The sequence below is a fragment of the Plectrocnemia conspersa genome, unplaced genomic scaffold, assembly GCF_051122295.1.
Source record: "Plectrocnemia conspersa isolate PC_06_02 unplaced genomic scaffold, ASM5112229v1 ptg000009l, whole genome shotgun sequence".
Taxonomy (NCBI): domain Eukaryota; kingdom Metazoa; phylum Arthropoda; class Insecta; order Trichoptera; family Polycentropodidae; genus Plectrocnemia; species Plectrocnemia conspersa.
The window spans coordinates 29,398,298-29,419,455 of NW_028277173.1; the positions used below are offsets into that span (position 1 = coordinate 29,398,298).

Below are 21,158 nucleotides of genomic sequence, written 5' to 3' on the forward strand. Positions count from 1 at the left end.
AAATGTTTTCTTGGTTAATGCACTGTAGCGCTGACGTTCAAATCAAAATTAAATCAGCTTTATGAGTTGTACCTATATTTATATACTTTCTACATAATTATTTTCTTAATATAAAATTATATATTACCTATAAAAAGTTTAAATTTTCGTACACGGTAACAATGAGTTATTTTATGGTATTTTATTATAAGTATAAAGGTCGAGTATTTGACTGGATACGCTTACCGCACGACCTTAACCCTTTAAACGCCAGCGTCTAATTAGTGAGTCACTTATTATTTCTGTTCACGCGCCAGTATCTCTTTTTAAAAATAAATATAAAATACTTAATTTACTGATAAATGATGCTAGGTACAATAATCTTTACGAATTAAAAAAAAAATGTAAATAAATAATTAATTTGTTTATCGGTGAGTCACTGGTGTCTAAGTGGTTAAAGAAAAGCTGACGGTTACTAACCATTTTGTGGAAACGCACGTGCTAAAGTCGATCCGAATCATTTTCCGGTCGCAATTACGACACTTTTACTTTTCGAAACGTGCACATTTTCGACATGTGGCCGACGCGATTCGCTGATCCATCTCAGATTTTGCCACCGATCGGTTAATCGTTACAGCGCCGGCGCGAAATGAAGACGACGAACTTGTGGTTGCTGCTCTCGTCGATGGTCTTAGCTGTGGGCAGCTCCACGGTGCTGGTGGCCGACATTACCATGTCCAGGATGATCGAGCTCACGGCCAACAGCCCTTACTGCATTCTCCACAACGACAGGTAACGCTCCAATCTCTTCTCGACAATTTTCGTCTACCTAACGATAGAGGAGTGATCCAGAAGATGGTGCTCAACTCTGACCCCAGCAAGTTGAGGATGGTGTCCAATGGAGCAGTCACAGATTTGGAAGTTGCTTGCAGAGAAAAGACGCTCACATCGGCCCACCAAGGAGGATTCATATATCCAGGGACCAAGTGGTGCGGGCCTGGTAATTATGACCTCTGTAAATCTTGACCCTTATAGATATTTAATATAGCTCATACACTAATTACATAATGTAATAATAAGCACTAGACATTTTTTCTTTAGATAGTTTATATGTCATTAAGTAGTGCACAATCTTACAATACTTAATCTTCTTAATTTGTTATTAATTCTATATTAATACACTTACTTTCACTTCTCACAATCGATTATCTTACTTCTTAAAACATTATAATACACATGCTTTACTTTACTTTATTCTGCAATACTTCATTTCATTTTATCATCTTTAGATGTGACAATGTTTTTTCGGTTATGGAACTTCATTGGACACAAACATATCTCTATCTTTTTATAGGAAACAGGGCGTCTTCTTATAAAGAGCTCGGAATCCATTCTGCAGAAGACAGGTGTTGCAGAGAGCACGATCACTGTCCGGCAGCGTTAGCACCCGGAGAGTGCAGAAAGGGGGTGTGCAATAAGGGAAGATACACTCGATCCCACTGCGACTGCGACGCTAGGTTTAGAAGATGTCTTCAAGCACTAAATACAGGTTGGTCGAAGAGCTTATAAAACTATTACATTACACTTGTAGCGAAATTAGTTACGAACGATGTAATCGTGGATATCATACAACTTAATACAACTTTCACCCGCTCCGTAAACCTGCGTTAGTAGGAGGCAAAACTTTCTTGAGAGTTTAATGTAAATACACATTAATTTCAATCTTAACGTCATTTGAATAGTCAACCGACGAAGCGTGTAATAAGTAAATTACGAAAAATAATTTGATAAATCGTGTTTTAATGTTTCGAATCGGCAAAGATGTAGGTACTTTTAAATTTTATTTTAATCAGAGGTCTGCAACATGTGGCCCATCGGCCGAAATTATTCGTTCCGCAGCTCTTAAACGATATATATAAGATTATAATAAACATCTACTCAGTCAGCGAAAGAAAAAAGACATATGTTAGATTTATAATTTTATATGTATACTAACTAGTTACATAAAATATTTATAATTTTTCAAAATATCTTAGTTTGACTACACCTTCGTTGCTTTCATTAATGTATCGCCAAAGAAAATATTTATGGGCTATTTTAATGCTGAATTTCTGGAGATGCTTCGTATATAGTTACTTACTAATTGATTAATGTTTTATCCTGTTGTAATGCAGTGAACTAATGCACGTTATGCTGCAGCAGAAGATTTACGAAAGATACAAAACTATTAATATTGTACCTAACGTTATAAGTTATTCGATGTTCTTGCTAAGAGGTGTGGTGACTACAATCTATCAATTTTCGGAGATGTTGCGCTAGAAATAGATTGGATCCCTTATTCTTAACCGTCGTAAGTGCGCTATCGAGCTTCCTAATGAGCTAAATAAACACAGCAATATTTTCAGTGATAGCACGAGGAGGTAAAACTAAAAACATACCAAACACCAACGATATACAGGTAATCCTTAATTAAAAATATCTTCAATTTTTTTTAGTTGAACATTTGATGTATTTCATTAATTATGAAAAATTATTTTCGATTACTTTTTCATACATTTCGGACACTATCACAGCTATAACTTGGCGGATGTTGGTTTTTAGGTACTCCATCGTTTGAAGTTTGTCGGCGTAGACAGATATAATTAAATATTACTCACTAATTCAGATCTCCCAGACACGACAGAAAACACTTGGGTTTATATGGGATTTAAACCCGTGTATTGTTAGTAGATGTGTAGCGTGTGTGTTTATGTGTAAGTAGGTATAAAGACTCCTACGATGCATCAGGAAAGCCTTCTTTAAGTCATGATTTTATTTATTATAATTGCCGACTAACAAAACATGTCCTACGGTCGCGTCGCCAATCGAATAACATCCCTTATATTTGATTCCGCTCCATCTGTTGGCTTTAATTATTTTACAAATTTAATTTAAAAAGTAAACAGATCTAAATTATTTGCAATGATCCTAATGTAAACTATGATTTTCTTCAATATTTCATTGAATATGAACGCACTTAAACCCCATTGTTTATGAATTTATATGTTTGGGAGGTCGGTGTTAGTGATTATTATATAATTATAATTCCGGGCGAATATCAAAAAATAATGTGTGCTTTATTAGTGCTCATTTTGATATTGTCATAAACATTTAAATTATTTAGTCACATAAATCAATTTAAAATATTAAAAAAAAACACGCAGTGATAAAAAAGTAAATTTTAAAAGTTGTTGGCCACTTTCGTAGACGTTAGAACCAAAAGCTAGAGAAGATGCTTATGACATTCTGGTTTCTGAGCGTGGCGGCGATATTTTTACAAGTACCACAATAAATATAAATATATTTTAAGCGCTGGCAACATAGTTGAAATGTCAATGTGACGTTTTAATAATATCATTTGCTTTCAACAGAGGCTGCTAACACTCTCGGCGCTGTGTTCTTCAACGTGATTCAGGTGACCTGCTTTAAAGAGAGACGACCGTGCTCCCAATGGCAGAGGTGAGCCTATTCATACTTGCTTTTCCAATTTGCGCATGAGCTAACTCCTCATTTTGTACAACAGTCAGCCTTTGAAATGTGACCCCACGCCGGTGTTCGTAAAAATGCCTAGATATAGAGACTATAGAAACCCCAACTCGCTGAAAAACCTACTGTTCCTCGGAAACAACGACGTGGCTAGGATCAACCAGGGCATCGCCGTCGCTTTCGGCGCTGTCATCAAAGACCTGCTTTTCTAACTCCTCCTTCCATACTCACCGCACTAATCCGTTCGCTCGATTGCATGCTGGTGGCGGTCGAATAATTTAACAAGATATTTTCAGGAACGGCTATAACGAGGAAGAGGCCAACGAGATATGCTCCCAGTGGAAGTTCAGGCCTTCAGATAAGTATATGCCGCTGATGCCATGGCCGTCCAATTATTCTAAACGAAGATGACTAGACTGAGGTAAATGATACACACTCTTTCACTTTTTACGTTTTTGCTTTATTAACATTAATTTTTTCTAATACAGTTCACATAACAAATTCAGTACAATAGAAACACAACTAACGCAAAATATTAACATTAAAACTAACACTAAAGTAAAAAGTTACGATTATTAATATTAAACCTACGAATGTTATTCTCTTAGAGCAGGTCTCTAACGTATTGTTCGTATGTATTTGTTATCTTTTTTCAAGATTATTAAAGATTGTTATGAAGTTTGAATAAATATGAAACGATCAAACTGTGTCTTTTATTTATTTATATCCTTTGACAAAAATAATTCTATATGTACACTTAGATATAAATATATTATAAAATGGTAAGTATTTATTGCTCTTTGAAAAAAAAAGAAAAAAAACTTAAATATTTGAAGATAATTTGATATCTTTAAAAAATATATACTATTATACAACTAAAAATAATAAATGAAAAATCACTAGATTCATTTTTAAATTAAAAAAGTACAAAATACATTAAAACTAAACATATTAACGTATAGGTAGTAAGGTGGTCGAATCGTCGGTTGACTTTGCAACAAAACTTCGCACAATAAATTCATATACTTACAATATTGTCATTGTGATTGTTCTGTCTCTTATACATCTCAAGTTTAGCTTTTGGAAAGCGTGCTGCGCCTCGACGGGCGTTCTGAGGCAGATGCGAACGTCGCCTGTCGGATGGCCGTTTTCATTGAACCGCCGAATCATGTGGTTCTGTGTCAGATTAAACTCCCTGAAAAAGTCGAGAATTTCGTCGATGCTAGCTCGGAACGGTACGTTCTCTAGCGCTAATACGCATCCGGGAACGCCAAAGCTGTCAGCGCCGAGATTGTCGTTAGCAAAGGGAGCTTCGCCGACGGGGCCCATGAATCGATGACCGCCTCTGCCTCCGTTGTGAAAGTGAGGCGCCACCGCTGCCCCCCTCATCCTCCTCGGTCCCCAGTTGTTAGCGAATCCTCGTCCGCCTCTGAAACCTCTTGAAAAATCATTGTCGGGCTTGATACCCAGAGCGTCGTCCACCACCTGCTTCGATACGAGCTCCACCGACACCGAATTAGCCCCCAATCTCGTATTGTGCTTGCTGGCGGCGGCGAGAGCTTCCTCTACGTCGATGAACTCGCAGAAGCAATCGCCCGAAGGCTCTCCCTGAATGGTGAGCATCAAATGTATCTTTGTAGGTACGACATTGATGTCTGCGAAAAAATCCAATATATCATTATTGGTCGTTCCCAGAGGTAGCCCTTTGAGAAAACCGCAGTCTAATTTTAATTCCTCGCCTAGCGGCGGTCTCTTTACGGGTGGTGGCCCGAGATCTCTATCGACAAACGGAGGGTTTACAACGGCAGTATTTCCGGCACGCCAAGGAAAGCGGGGATTCAAATTTTGAACTGGCACCGGAGTATACGGCTTAGGATTTCTAGCAGCAAACGAGCTAGAATCTTCCTGCCTGTTTTCGAACCGTCTCTGTCTGGGATCTCTCGAGGCAGTCGCCGTATCGTTTCTGGTGTAATTTTCACTGTCTTCGACTTCGGAGGCGTTGGTCTCCGCGTCCCCTTCTTCCAGACTGTTCTGATTAGCTTTCACAATTTCGAAGGCGGCCTCGGAGCAAGGCGATACTTTAATCAACTTATGACCGATGAGGTGCTTCGATTTGTTTTGAAGCGCAGCCTTCGCATCGTCGGCGTTTACGAATTGAACGTATGCGAGATACTGTTTCCGGACGTCTTTAGTGACTATCAACATTATGGAGAGTAAAGAGTAATCGGAAAACATTTTGATAATATCGTGCTCTTTGGCGAACGCAGGTAAGTCCTCCAAAAGTAGCACTTTAAACTCGTCGGAATATTCATCATTGTCGTCGTTCTCTATGATCATTATGCTCTTTTGAGAATCGTTTTCATCACCCGAACATTCTGACTCTTTATTCGGTCGATAAGAATCTATAGCTAAATCGAATTCCTCATCGCTCAGGTGAGAAATGACTATAGGCCTGCCCTTCAACAGTTGACCGTTCTTACGCAGAGCATTTTGCTTACCTTCCTGTTGAAAGAATCTAACGTAAGCCGTCCCCGAACGTTTACCGTTATCGTTGTTGATAATTTTGAGTCCTTGATTAGATATAAAATTACCCGTGAAGAACCTCCTGATGTCCGCATATCCGATGGAGCTCAGTAAATTTTGCATTTTGACGCACATCCCTCTAGGCGGTGGATCTTGCGGATACCTATTTCTAACTTCGTGATGATTGTTCTTCTCTTGTGCGTTTTGAAAGGGCATTCTGTTATCCGAGAACGGAACTCTCGGTCCGTTTCTCGAATTGTAAGGTATATTATCAGTATGTTGAAACGCATTAGGATTCCTTCTCTCGTCCAGCTCCTGCAGACGATGAATCTGAGCCATATCATCGTTGAACCTACCGCTCGGGTTAGTATTAGACCTCGCGTTTAAATTATCACGCATCAGGGGCAAATTATTACCTGGCACTTGTTCATCGGACCAATTGTTGTTCTGATTTATTCTCGGGTTACCCTGAAATTGTGGTCTGATTGCGCCCATCTGAATCGGAGGTCTATTGGGAAGATCCATTCTGAAATTGTTATGTGGAAAGTCACCCAAGAGTCCTTCCTTACCTCTGGCGTTGAAACCTTTGTTTTGCACAAAATTCTGCGGCATCTTATTATTGTAAGTGTCGCTGAAATTATCCATTTTCTTATCGTCTTTTCTCACTCTAGAGTCTGTGCTCTCTTTGCTGCGATCCCTATCTCTGCTGCGGTCTTTTCTATCCCGTCTCCTGTCGCGTTTGTCCCTGCTTCTGCTGCGGTCTCGCCTCCTTCTTTCGCGATCTCTGGATCGGTCTCTAGAACGCGACCTATCTCGTTTGTCTTTCTTGTCTCTATTTCTATCTTTCCTATCTCTAGACCTCGACCTAGACCTGGTCGATTTGTGGTCGTTATTCTTACCGTCGCGGCCTCTCTTCAAGTCTCTATCTTTATCCGAGTCGCTCATAATCTCCACAGGAGCGATAATCGGAGGCTCGATTTTAGGCAACGGAAAACCTTGAGGCAACCCAAGAGGCAGTTTAATGTTCTGTGCGAGCAGACCGGAAATAGACGGAGGTAACTGCGGCTGCTGCACCGGAACGATGGGTTGAGCTATTTGCACAAAAGAGACACTCTGACGGGCCGCTTCGATTACTTTGTGCATCTCGGAACGGGAACTCAGAAGAAGTTTTACTTGAACCTCTTTAATCTTTCCGCAGTCGTTCATCATCGCTTGACGGGCGTCTTCGTCAGTACTACGAAAGAAATTACATTTATAATGACATTTATAATACATTATAAAACCCTCAACCAAAACAGTTTTCATGTTTATAATATTAGATTGATGCGAAAGTAATTTCCGTTTTATTGGCAGTGTTAAATGGTTCTTTTGTTTGAAACATAATTTTTGTTATTACTTTTAAAAAGGGCACTTTCAACCAGATTTGATCAGTTTCTTTTTGTCTACGATTGTGTGACAACCACGAATACAAAATTACCAATGGCTATAAGTAAAATTTATATACAACTACTGTGACTAAGGATATGTTCAGCGTATGGTATAGATATGATCAAAACATATCAATTTTTTAGAAGAAATTTATTCATGGAAGTCGACCCCGCCCTGAATATCCCATATTTTTTTTAACAGTCACTTGGCCCATCTATTTCATCATTATTCATAAGCGAAAAACATTGAGTGTACGCCCCACCATTTTGCTTTAAAGTACAAGATGCGGATATACTTATCATTACTCCTTTCTATATTTTAAACAAATTTAGAGAAAATATAAATGTTACTAAATTTATTTTATGTTAAAATAGTAAAAATCATAAGCTATCAAAATCAATAATTTATCAATCGTTATCATTTACGTATGTATAGCGATAGCAATTTAAAGACGTGTTGGAATAACAATGAATTAGTTGGAACGTATATGACAACTTTGCTCGGCGCAAGTGGACTAATGAAATACTGTTGAAAAATACGAGTTAAGCCTCAAAGTGACTCTGTTAAATGAAACGAAGTATAGTGAAAAGCTTTACAACATTCCCCCGGGCACTATCCAATAAAATTCCAATTAAAAAAAAACATTTTCTTTTAAAGTAATAAGGTATTTTATTTAAAAAGACAACTACTTCAGCATTAACCTACTTTAATATAGGCGGCTTCCATAAATTATGTAAAAAAAAACTGTGACATCATTTATGGAAACCGCCATAGTATTTATAACAGTTTAACTTTTTTTCTACAAATATACCATAATCTTATTTATAGCTCGTAATTTGTACCTATTAAATTGCATTGTTTAACACTAAGTTTACGGACATAAACCCATCAATTTGACGGGTGTCATTAAAATAGATTTTTAAAAATAAGAAATTTCAGAAAATAAAAATAGTCTTAACAAACTTGCATTGTTCAAATATAAAAAGTCGTAAAAAAAATCAGAAAAAATACTGGCTGATACAAATCAAATCAGAAACTCATATATTTTACGTAAATTTAGTGTTAAAAAAGCCAGTACGATGCTGATCTTGTAACACAAATCAAAAAAATTGTAATTTAGCATTAGTCATAAAGAAAATGTTATCATTTCAAACACAAATTCCACTCTTTGACTAGGACCGGAAGGATTTTTTAATATACAATCATTGGTTTGTCTGCAACTTGATAATCCATCGGGACTTAAAAATAGACACTAACTGAATACTTCGATAAACTAATAAGCAAACATCGCGAAAGAATAAAATGTTACTCGAATCCATTAAAAAACAACTTATATAAAAATACTAGTTAAATTCAAACAGCAATAATAACAAATAATATTTTATCATAAAGAGGAATAAGAATGTTTTTTTTTCTCTCCCTAATAATATAAAGGGTAAGTAAAATGAAGAAAGGAAGGAAGAAATATCAATAACCAGGTAAATGGCTTTATGCCAAGGAACTGGGAAATAAAATATCAGTCACTGTATATAAGCTCATTTAAATATAGAACTACATTTAGTGAATATAAATCTTGTTTCAAATATTGCATTACATTAAAATTGAAAGACTAACATGATAAAATAAACGGCACAAACCATAAAAATACTAATGAAAAATTTTATATCTGTGGGTAAATTTATATTTTATCATATTTTATGGTAAGAGTGGTTTAACTTATTATTTAAAAATATATCTTAATTAAGATTTCTTAAAATTTTAATTCATAAAAACTCATTTTATACAAATTTTGATTAAAACAAATAAATATAATCTTAACATTATTTGCCGTAAAGATGAAATAAATTTGTATGTAAAATCACATGTAGATTACAACTGTCTTTGTTTTGTTTGATATCATCGATTTTTTGGGCTCTAGTTTTTAACTATTAATATTCAACGGAGAAATAAAAATTACTACAAAAGAATGTTGATGTCATAGTTTCTGCTATAATCGTTTTTATCATGTTTAACGACAACTCTTTATAAATCTGTACGCAGCATTTCTCTGGGATTACACTTAGTAGTCTAGTTTCCCAAAAATGTAATCATCTGATAACCCTTTGAGTAATATTTTTCACTGTTTTGAGGTATCCCAGATACTAGTTATATATTAACATACAAAACTAAAGAAATAATAAGTAAAAACCATTAAATTTATAAGTATATTAGTTTTAATTTGATTTAATGTAAATGATTTTTATAGAAAATAATACCAAAAAAATCAAAATTTAGGAAATAAATTAACATAACAAAAAATATTTTATAAAAAATATTAAGAGCCTCCGAATTGTTAAAAAAAATATTCAACAAACACTGAATAATTATATAAAAAATATAATAAATAAATTACCGAAATTATATAAGAATAGAAAAGTGTTAAAATAAATTATTAAAACATACTAATACAAAAAAGTAATTAAATAAATCAAAGCAATAAAACGTTAAGAATCACTGTTTTTTGTATAATTTACTATAAATGCAATATAATAATAATAGTAAATAAATAATAACAGAAATAATTATGCAAAAACACATAAAATTAACTCACTCCCAGGTGTATACTAACGAATTAACAAATGTGTATAAATTAACTCATTACTCAAAGGGTTGAGACATCTTTGTGGCAAAAATTGATCAAATTTAATGTGTCATAACTGTCACCCATAAAAAATACAATTAAAACACATAAAAATACAATTAAAAATAGTGTTTTGAGTATTTTTTTAAAGCAAGTATAAGACTAAAAATCTTTGAAATCGACGCTATCTAAAAAACAGAATATTGGAAAAAACATTACGAGTTATCTTACCTTTGTGGCAAAAAATCTTGTTTTAGACTATTATTCATAACAATATTTTGATTTCATTTTTATTATAATCTAGAGAATGATTGTTATTCTCGGCTAGTTATTGTTTGTGGTTACTTTTGTTATCCTTTGACATAAATATTCTTTAACGAACAATCTGTTTATATACCTGAAAGCTATAAATGCATCTCCTTGTTCTCCTCCGACGATGTGGACTCCTCCCTCCGGAATCGACAGGCCTCGGAAGAACGTCCGTATGTCCATGGCGTTGGCCGACCATGGCAGGTTTTGTAGTCTTATTATTACACTCATCTTGGTATTGTTTCGTAAACTCGGTGGTTATTACTATGCACGTGCGACAGGATGCCTCCTACAATAAATTAAAGGTTTCGGATTTGTTTTTGTCTTTACAACGATATAATCTCGCACAATCACAGAATCTCTCGAATGTATCACACTTAAAAATAATCAATTATACATCGTCGATATTCCATAAATAGTTTGAGATCTTATATTTAATAAATGCTTACATGTATTATGAAACGGGTGTAATTTAAAAAAATATCACTAACCATACAAGTGAATATGATGTGATTATGTCGTTATTATTAAAGGTATTAAGGTTTGTTCCCATCGTTTTCAACTTATGATAATACAACCTAGAGGTACTTGGGTACTAGACGCAGGGTTAAAATATTATAACATGTGTAGTGCATTAACACTAGTGATCATATTATTGTTTTTTATCTTTACTTTTATATTTCAATAAAGGTAGTATTCTTAATGAAAGTCAAGAATAAAAAAAGAGTAAGTTTTATAAAATCACAAAGCATACAAGTGAATATGGTGTGATTGTCGTTATTATTAAAGGTATTAAGGTAAATATTTGTTCTTATCGTCTTAAACTTATGATAATACAACCTGAAGAGGTATTTGAGTGCCAGACGTAGGGTTAAAATATTCTAATATGTGTAGTGGATTAGCACTAATAACCATATTATTGTTTTTGTATCTTTACTTTATACTATAATAAAGGTAGTTCTTAATGAAAGTAAAGAATAAAAAGCAGTAAGTCATAATAAAAAAAACTTTTATTTTAATGATTATAAAATACAGTATAATACATTAATTTACAGTGTGCTTAATTAACACCAAATTTATGTCTCTTCTGATAATATAGTTCTCGTGAATACATCACTTAATTCTTCATAAGGATATCTTCTATTGATGTCGTCTTCGGATAACTGAGCAATATTGAATGACTGATGTTTTTTTTGTTTAGAATGTCATATGGTGAAAACGATTTAACGTATCGCTCTATCAGAAATAAGTAAAGCAATAAGGTTACCCAAAGTGAGTTCGACAGGTTATGATTTTCATTACTACTGCAAGTAGATATACATAGCATTTATAGATGTAAATTAATCTAGTAACTATCTCTGTCAATGAATGTATTTATAAAGCAGAAAAAAATCAATAAACAATGGTTTCTATTGACTCAAATAGATTATTGCTTTTTAAGTGGACAACTCTTTTGATGTCTCTAGCTTCTTATTTTATGAGGACAATTTAAATGAGCAATATATAAAATAATTGTCCCATTAAACAAATTATTTGTGCATTACTGTTGGGACAGATTAGGTGCGAGCAAGCATTAGTCAGAAACAGTAACCATCCCATGAATAGCTCTGCAACGAATCCTTTCCCGAAGAAAAATTTACCTTATATAAATGTAAAAAGATTTCGTCTTATGAAACAAAGTACTTATTTAAAACTCTTAAAATAATTTCCTGTTAAATCGCACTCTTATTTTATGTTGATACATAATCAACACAATCAAGGACTATAAAATGATACTGTTGTTTCAACATCATTATTTGATATAAAAGCTAGTGCATCATTTAAATAAATAATTTTATGCATAGATTGGCATGTATGTATATTCTAAAATGTAACCACAGCAACAAATATGAAGTCCATGTTAGCCAACAATTATTATGTAGACAGCTTAGAGATTAATTAAAATGAAAACAGAGAATATGTTGAACACCCTTTAAATTAATTCAATCATAGAAAATGATTCTCCATGCAGACTTCAAACTCCACAACTCTCCAAGCTGGCTGTAACAATGACCATAGGCGCAGACTCCCAGGGATAAACTTATGTGAGTGTCTTACTGATTTTTAAGGAATATATCAATTTAACAGCAAAATGCCCAGACACAACTAAAATATTTTGAGTCAAATGAAATGTGTCAAATATTAAACATTTTTGTAATGAATATATTGCCTCGTTGTAAGTGAATATCAAATGTCAAAGATGATCAGGATCTCACGTTCAAACATACGCACAGCAACATTGATTTAAAGCAAATCACAATTACTAGTTTTTGTGATATTGTACACAGAAGCTATCTAACCTTATTGAATTACTTTTCACAGAAATTGAAAACTTCATAGATTCCATACGAAAAAGGTGATCAGCTTAGATCGTTTAATCTTCACAGGATCAGTTAACAATTCCTGAACATACTAGAAAGCTAGATACATATTCTGAATACTCGACCACAATAATATAACACATGGCAGACAATTTCAATTACATATTAGTTGTTCTAAGAATTATTATTATCTCCCTTAAACAAAATGTGACTTACTTTATCATAATGAAGTACTGAAATTACAAATTTAGGTACAATTATCGTAGTCAGTTTGCTGCAGTCATTAACAATCACTAACGCTAATATACTTTTTTAGCAATCTCAGAAAATATTAAAACAATTAATAATTGATGCTTATAACGTACTTTATAAGATGCAGTATTTCTTTTGAACGCAACAAGACGAAGCCAATTTGAGTAGTTATTTTGAACTTCTTTTGAGTGTCAAGGCAGCTCCATGAAACTTAAGACACATCCATTGTTTTATCGCTTCAGTCTTTATATCAACGCTTCATTATAATGATTATCCTTTTTATGAATGTTTCTTCCAAATGCTGTGACTTCCAGTATTGAGTCTTTATAATAAGCGACACTAGTTTTATAACTTTTATTGTGATGGAATCTTACTCGGGGATGGAAAAATTGCGATTCTCTTTACACAACAATCTTTAGAAATGTATCAGCATCAGTACCATATAGGTAGAGTTGTTATATTTATTATCTTACGGAGAATACAAGACATGTACAGTACTCTGCAGTTGAAGTTGGAAAGTTTGTTTCAGCTAAATGTTCTCACTGCTGTTGTGTACAAGTAATAAATAGAAGCCATTTTTCAGCTGAATTTACGAAGCGAAAATAGAGTTTCAAAGTTCCAATTTGTAAGTTAACGCATTTACTACTCAGGATCACATACCAGTACAAATAAGGACAAACCAAGTATACAATTAAAGTCAGCGCATGATTATATTTGTAACTTTATAATAGCGTGGAGTTTAAAGTAAGCACTAGTTTTATTTGTCTTGAGATGTAATTTTGATTAATTAAATTGATTGAAGCGTAAAATTTAGTTTAAAATCCAAGATATAAGTAGTGTTGATATACACCCTATGGGTGCGTGTTTTTAAAATTTTTTTTTTCAGATATTCACCAGTTATTCCTATACACGACTATAATTAGTCATTCAAAAACTGTTTCATGCCATTGTCAAACTAGCGCAGTAACAAATTCACAAAATAAATAACTTTTTTAAGTATCAAACGCCAACGATTTTTGTTAGCATTTATTTTATATAATGATAAACAACAATATATCATTGTTTAGCACCCAAAGGGTTAATTATATTTTATAAACTTTTATATACAAGTACACTTTATTAAAATGCTAATTTTCATATAGGATCCTGTTTAAATTTCTGGTATTTTAAGGTTCACATTTTATCAGTTTTAAATGTATGACGATCCCTGCAAATATAGTTCTTTAACATCCAGATCGGCCTCACTGCAACTCTGCATAGGTAATACAGGTTCTTCGAAGGCCGCCTTCACCTTATTATAATCGGCAACCATATCTCATCCACTATGGTGAACTATCCGATTTGAAATTTTAAACGTCTCTCTTTGACCTTTTTTAAAGCTGGGGCTCTACTGCCCGAAGCCTTTCACTGCAGAAAAAGAATTTGCTCCCGATCTTCCGCTCTGACCGCATTCGTACTATTTTATTTTTTCTGTCGTATCGTTTCTTGAAGACGATCTTGTGAAACAATGAAGGTATCAACTCAAAGAAACCGAAAGAACAAGACGATATAAAATCAATTTGAAAATACCAGAAACTCCCAGGATCCAAATTTGATGAAACGTAGCAAGCGGTAATCTATAATGTTTAAGAAGTAATTCGAGATAAGGATTCTTCAATGCGATGTCATAAGTGTATTTTTTATTTGTATATTTTTTTAGTTGACACGATTATGTGTTTTCTTTATTTATCTTTAAACGAGATACTTGCGTATAAATTAGTATTTTAAATGATTGTGTAAAGCACATCTTTTTAAATTAAAAAAAACGATAAAATAGTGACACAAAAATAATATTGTGTAAGTAATTAATTCGATATGAGAACAATCAAAATTTTTCGATACACTGTCACGGTGTAGTAGCAGTAGGTGTGTTTCTTTTCACACTGTATTAAGTGTTAATATTATGATGACTGGCCTGTTTTTTTATAAAAAATATCTTATTTCTTAACTCTTGTAAAAATGCTATAATTTTAAAAGCAACCTTTAAAGTTAAGGAATTCAATGTTTTTTCATTATAAAATATTTTTTTACACAAAATTCAATTATTATTTAAAATAAAATATTGAAAAAAACATGTTATTTAGGAATTTGACAATTTTTATGACAAGGGAACCGTTAAGAAATGCCTGTCACAAGGGTATGATTAAAAGGTATGGTCAAGTGTTAAGTTAATATGGGTTACATTATTTGATTTTTGTATCGACATTATACATTTACTCAGCTAATAAACTTAAAAAACAATTGAGTTATCGTTATCCAGGTGATGATATAAGACCCTCTGCTATAAAAAGGTAGTATTTTTATAGAAATCTACATACAAGATGTATATTTTAAACGCAGTGAGCAAGCAAATATATAGTTATTAGGTGTTCCCTAATTTAATATAGACAATACAATTTTTGAAATACCAGAAAAGTAACGCCATAAATCTCTTTAACGCTGAAATAATGAAGTATTTACTAAGGATTTAGTTGATAAATAATAAAATATTTAGAAAACGAGATAAAAGCATCATAGAAAGAAATAACAAGAAAAATAATATTTCGTAAATTAAAATGTTATCTTATATGTTCAATATCTCTCAGCTATACATAATATATATATGCTATTTTCTACTTAAAAGTGCATTCATCCTAGCGATTACCTTGCATCAACATTAACAACCACTCCTTAGAAACGCTCATAATTGCTGTGAAATAAGCGTTACAGAGACGTTACCTGAGGAAAAAATAGTTTTCTTATTTAAAAGAGGCGCTGCTGACACTACTAGATGTTCTACTAGGACCCGTGTGGCTATTACAGCGTCGCCGTCGAATAGTTGTTTAATTCAGCAGACAGGCGAAACGTTAACACTTTTATTTTAGCATACAAGACTTTATTTATTTATAGCGTGCCCATTACTAGGTTCATTTACAACATATATTAGCACATTGAATACTGTGTGTACAGATTTGCTTCATTTCAACGTCGTACAAAAAACATGATAAACTGTGTATTTATTTAGCTCATGTCACTAATATCATATTAACTAAAGCAGTTTAAGAAATTCGATAGCCTCTCCACTTCTAGGTAATAAGAGTCCCTTTTTAATCACTTACATCCCATCACCATCTGTCTGCCTTCCTATGCACATTCATCAATCTCTAACTTATCTCAAAGGTCTTCCGAAGTATTAGTGGCTCCAAACTTTATTTTATTGCTACGCAGTTTGACATTTAGTGCTTTTAACATTAAGACTACAAAAAACAATCATTAAAAATGATCACATTGACTAACAAAACAATTGTCCTAATGATGACTACTACGTCGTGGTATTCAATGTGTTAAGATAATTTTGTAATTGCAATGTACACGAAAGTTTGTTTCTGGCAAAAATAAAGAAGCAGTTATGGTAGGGCTCCAAATAAAGGAATTGAATATTTGTATATAGACCGCGTTTGGACATGTTATAAATTTATTATATTTTATTACATTTAATAATCAAATCATATCGGGTAATGTTTTTTTGGAAATTACGAAATACGATCCAACATATTCATAGATAAATGAACGTACGATAAGATCAAGTCGCTTTCACAAATAACACGATAACCAAACGATAAATACAAAAACGATTGCTGTATATCGAAGGTGGGACCGGTATGTTTTATTGCAGTCGATACTTTGCTTCCCCCCTCCCCTTTCCCTCGAGAAAAAATGGCGTCTTCGGCAAATGGAAGCATTGTTCGACCGTTCGCTACGAAACTGGCGTCAGATAGATGGATGAAGATAAGAGAAAAAGAAATAAGGAAACAGAGCGTCGGTGCGAAACGTTAAGACGTCACAGCGTTCTCCTGAAACGTTTACCTCGGCGTCGACGCGTCACAAGGGCGAGCGGCCATTTTGGACGGCCGTTGCGTATGCCGATTCTGAATCTGAGACTGTGGCGGCGATGCGACTGAGACTACGACCAAAAACGAAGAAGGCTGTGCGCCTCGACGACTCACCTCGAAGCGAGCGACTTGAGAATCATCACTGGCACGACCTTCATCCGTCGCCGATCCGCCCACAATGGCTGCAGAGTGAGAAACTTTCTAGCTATCGAACTTAATACGTCGGTTGTCGACCATGATCTATTAATTCATTTTTATCATTTTAAAATCAAGTATATAAAATATATTCAAATGATTTGGTAATAAAACACATATTATAAAATTCACTCCAACTATTTTTTTTTTTTATAAAAAATATATTTTTTTTAATATACATATAAAACATACAAAATAAAAATCTTCGTTAATAAATAATTAAGCTATAAAAAATATTTCTAAAATTTCAAATAAACTATTTGTCAAACTAAATTTACCCACTGATAAAAATATAAAATTCAGTTTTCAGAATCATGTGTTCATAACGAACAGTAATACATAGCATTGAGCCAAAGACGTCACTTCAGCTTTTTCCAGGTAGGGGGGCAAAAGTTGGCCAGTTTGTGGTCGTTTTATTTATACTTTGCGTTCATTAAGATTCATAGAATTTCATTAAATAACATGCATTTTTCTGGACAAATTCAAGGGAGAGCAAAAGTTCCACTGCCCCCCCCCCCTTTCCCAAATGACGTTGCAGCAAAAGATAAATAATAAATGTCTAGAAAATTCTGCATCGCAGTCTGAAAAAAATTCCAAATTGAAATGAGTAAAAATAGAGTCCTGATTAGTTAATTCACTTGAATCCAGAAGTACATATATAATTTTTAATTAAATAATGAATAAAACACATTTTATAAATAATTATACGTATTTACTGAAAACGTATTTAAATAAACAAGTTTTAAAGCAAAAAAGATTTGTGGACAATCAGTGAATTAATTTTATTTTAAGTTTAATTTTAGTACGCATTTTTTGCTCGCGCTATTTTCGCGTGCGCATTAATCACGTTGTGTTTTTTTCCGCCTATTTATTAAAACCATTATTTTCGATCGATAAATTGACGCAATCATCTCGAAAAATATTAAATCCAATTACAGTACGTTAGCCCGAGATAATAATTTTGGGATTTTCACGGTTAATGAATTAACTACAACGTTTACGTCGGTAATGAAATTGTATAACGACGTCATGTTGCGTTAATATCTTGTACTGACGTTATGTATGTATTCAATAGACACCGATGTTCAGCTAATTTATTACTGTTTTTCTGTATAATATCGTTTTTCTGTATAATATGTCGCAAGGAAATAATCGCATAAAACGTGAATTGGGGCATATGTAAACTAAGATGTAATAATAAAATAAAATAAATTAGTACACTATTAGGTCTAAAATTTAACCGATTGTCCATTATTTTACTAATATCATTTAATCACATACTACTAAACAAATTACGCGTAATCGTCTCACGTTACCAGAAATATTTAGCAATATTGCTGCTTCAACATTCTTATACTGAAGCAGACGCAGCTTATGTCCACGCGCATGTTGCCTAATTTATTTATGACAGTCTTCATTTTCAAGTCCAGATGAAGTCAGTTCTACAGAGTAGTGGCACTTCATAACACAACGCAACACTTCGTTCTGAAATTTCTGGATGGATGCTGTAATTATGTATGTTCGCTTTATCGCAACTTCACATGCAAAATCATGTACCGCTCTCAACACACTACATCAAGTACTAAAATTGCTTGAGTAATTGTGAATAAGCTACGTGACTATGATAAAATTACTATTAATATTTATAAATAGTGTACGTGTAAAAAATAGTGTACGTTATAATATAATAAAGGCATCAAATATATTATAATATACTGACGTATTAGTTTTGATTGAATAATGAAATATAGTATCTTTTGATACCAACAATTGTATTGACTTTGACGTGTTCAAAAAAGTAATTGTCGATTTTTAAATACGTATAAATCGCCTCCGATTACCGCTCGCGGTTTTCCAACGATATGTAAATACTTTAATCTACACTGTCGTTGAAATTTTAAGTGCTCGTTTCGCCAAACGTATATATAAAAGATGTGAGCGATGAGCTTGTGTAGACGTTTGATATTCAAACATGCCGATGCGCAATTCAGTGTTGCCAGTCTCGCGGCTCCTTCTGTGCGCGATCCTGATAAAAGTGTCTTGCGTTCGTTGTTGGACTTTCACTAGCATGCACACGGGACACAATAAAATAATTGATCCGTGGAATGCAGAAGAAGAAGGAATCTATCCGATTCCTTACGAGAAAATAGATAGAAACACAATCGACGAAGACAATCCCCCCGATCCTCCGGAGGAACGCATCTCTTTCACTTTTCCAGGTGTGAATTTTTTTTTTATATATTTTTAAAATGTTTTATAATTACATAAAATAAAAATAAATATGTAGGAACAAAATGGTGCGGACCGGGAAACGTTGCTGAAAATTATCACGATTTAGGAGAGAAAAACGAAACGGATAGATGTTGCAGGCAGCACGACTACTGCGATGATATTATTCCTGCTGGTCACACTGCGCATGGTTTAGTCAACGATGAGTTTTATACTAAGTAAATATATTTGTATATTTGTTAAATACTAAACTAAGAACCACAGAGCTTCTAAATAATTTTATCATATGAAAAGGAGGAAAAGAGTTAAAAATATTTCTTACTTCTTATTACGAACAATTAGTTACTTTCAAATATTCTATATTCTTAAAAAATAAAAATAAATCATAAATATGTTATATTATAGCATATAATATTTTTTCGTAGTTCATAGACAATAGCTTATATTTTTATATATAGAAGTTAACAAACATTATCGGGTTGTTTCATCCTTCTCCCCGTCCTGTTTTTTTTAATTAACTAATATCAATAATTTATTTATTATTTTAAATAAAAATAGTTTTTATTTTAATAATTTGAATGACTAGTATTAGTTTATTATTATATAATAAAATTTAGTTTATTAGTTTATTATTATAAAAGTTTATTAGTATTTAATGCAACTCTCAATAAAATATTTTATTTTGGTTACAGTTTTATCGGCTAGGTACTTACTTAAAATATAAATCCATAAAAGCTATGCTATACCATTTTTATTTAAAAATATCTATAAGGAACGTATGTATGTGTGTATATACGTGATTTACAAGAATAAGTTGACAACTATATATACATGAAAATTTAAACTTGGCTTTGGAAGAAATAATTGAGGGATGAATTGAAAACCTTTTTGCGATAATAATGTGACATATTATATTATAAGAAGATGTGTGTTATTGACATTGCTTTAATGCAAAAATTGGTCGACTGTTTTCGTAATTATTTGTAAAGTAGATTCCTGTTTTAAATACTTTTTTAAATAAATTTAAACTATGATCGTCATGATCAAACAGGTTACCCCAATGCGCCACGATGGCCTATTTGATTGTAAATATTTACAACAACAGATGAACGTAAATGAATGAAATCCCAACATTTTTTCTGCGTTTGGTCCTAATAGTTACGAAAGCGGCCAACATCGTTTTACTTTAGCAGAGTAGCAAAAAAAGTTTCGTCCTCGTCTCCCGCTTATAACAGATTAGCGTCGTGAAGCGAAAATTATCGATTCTCGCCTACAAAGTGTTAATGTGTAATCAACACATTGAAATATAAAATCGGCTCTATATTTAACTACCCTATTTTATATAAACGTATTATATTATCAACAGACTGCATTGCGATTGTGACGAAGCATTTTACAACTGTCTAAAGTTGGCTAATGACGGAATACAGGAAGTCATGGGAAAAATATACTTCAACGCAATAGGAACCCAATGCTTTCGACTAGATTTTCCAGTTGTAAAATGTGTAAAATATAGAGGGTAAGATAAGTATGTTTATTTTTTAATTAATTATATACTAACCTCTTCCTATTTTTTTTAGGGTTATACGGAGAAAATGTGTAGAATATGAATATGACACTAGCAAGCAGCAAATATATCAATGGTTCGATGTACCGCCCTATTGATGAAAATGTTTTGAAATCGATTTCCAGTCTAAAAATAATGAAAAAAATTGTTCTAAGTGGCCAAATAAAGTATACAATAGCAAAACTACTTTTTTATTCTAATAGTATGTGGCGTTAATAATATTATTATTTTATAATAATATGTCAAATAGTAACATATTA

At 33.0% G+C, this 21,158-nt stretch overlaps 3 protein-coding genes across 7 annotated transcripts in view; 2 read left to right on the top strand and 1 right to left on the bottom strand.

Annotated features, from left to right (window-relative positions):
- LOC148232578 (acidic phospholipase A2 PA4) overlaps nt 1-4,208 on the top strand; it is a 10,328-nt gene extending 6,120 nt beyond the window's left edge. Inside the window, exons 2-7 of one of the 4 annotated variants that reach the window (XR_015810730.1) lie at nt 617-771; nt 819-979; nt 1,334-1,528; nt 3,390-3,477; nt 3,542-3,925; nt 3,993-4,208. Coding sequence is in view for 3 of the 4 variants with exons in the window: in XM_088192639.1 (XP_088048765.1) it covers nt 629-771; nt 819-979; nt 1,334-1,528; nt 3,390-3,477; nt 3,542-3,716 (762 nt within the window). In the remaining variant the exon portion in view is untranslated. Of the gene's footprint in view, nt 1-616; nt 772-818; nt 980-1,333; nt 1,529-3,389; nt 3,478-3,541 lie in introns of all 4 variants that reach the window. The other 3 variants (XM_088192640.1, XM_088192639.1, XM_088192642.1) reach the window with 3 other exon arrangements.
- Nucleotides 3,943-17,087, bottom strand: LOC148232579 (uncharacterized). 2 transcript variants are annotated; one of them, XM_088192636.1, is made up of 3 exons: nt 17,022-17,087; nt 10,473-10,673; nt 3,943-7,261 (listed from the first exon to the last, which is right to left on the bottom strand). In XM_088192636.1, the coding sequence occupies exons 2-3, from the start codon at nt 10,613-10,615 to the stop codon at nt 4,531-4,533; spliced, it is 2,874 nt and encodes a 957-aa protein (XP_088048762.1). In that variant the 5' UTR covers nt 10,616-10,673; nt 17,022-17,087; the 3' UTR covers nt 3,943-4,530. The 2 variants fall into 2 exon arrangements, with proteins under 2 accessions (XP_088048762.1, XP_088048763.1); XM_088192637.1 differs by having other exon boundaries at nt 16,882-17,087.
- A 1,923-nt stretch (nt 17,088-19,010) lies between these two features.
- Nucleotides 19,011-21,081, top strand: LOC148232580 (phospholipase A2-like). The gene is made up of 4 exons (XM_088192643.1): nt 19,011-19,321; nt 19,390-19,549; nt 20,698-20,850; nt 20,912-21,081. The coding sequence occupies exons 1-4, from the start codon at nt 19,075-19,077 to the stop codon at nt 20,994-20,996; spliced, it is 645 nt and encodes a 214-aa protein (XP_088048769.1). The 5' UTR covers nt 19,011-19,074; the 3' UTR covers nt 20,997-21,081.
- The last annotated feature ends 77 nt before the right edge of the window (nt 21,082-21,158 follow it).

Coding starts and splice junctions, on each gene's coding strand:
- LOC148232580 (XM_088192643.1), top strand. CDS start 19,075: ATGCCGATGCGCAATTCAGTGTTGCCAGTCTCGCGGCTCCTTCTGTGC. Junction 19,322..19,389: donor CATCTCTTTCACTTTTCCAG/GTGTGAATTTTT, acceptor ATAAATATGTAG/GAACAAAATGGTGCGGACCG. Junction 19,550..20,697: donor AACGATGAGTTTTATACTAA/GTAAATATATTT, acceptor TATTATCAACAG/ACTGCATTGCGATTGTGACG.
- LOC148232579 (XM_088192636.1), bottom strand. CDS start 10,615: ATGAGTGTAATAATAAGACTACAAAACCTGCCATGGTCGGCCAACGCC. Junction 7,262..10,472: donor GATGCATTTATAGCTTTCAG/GTATATAAACAG, acceptor TTTCTTTCGTAG/TACTGACGAAGACGCCCGTC.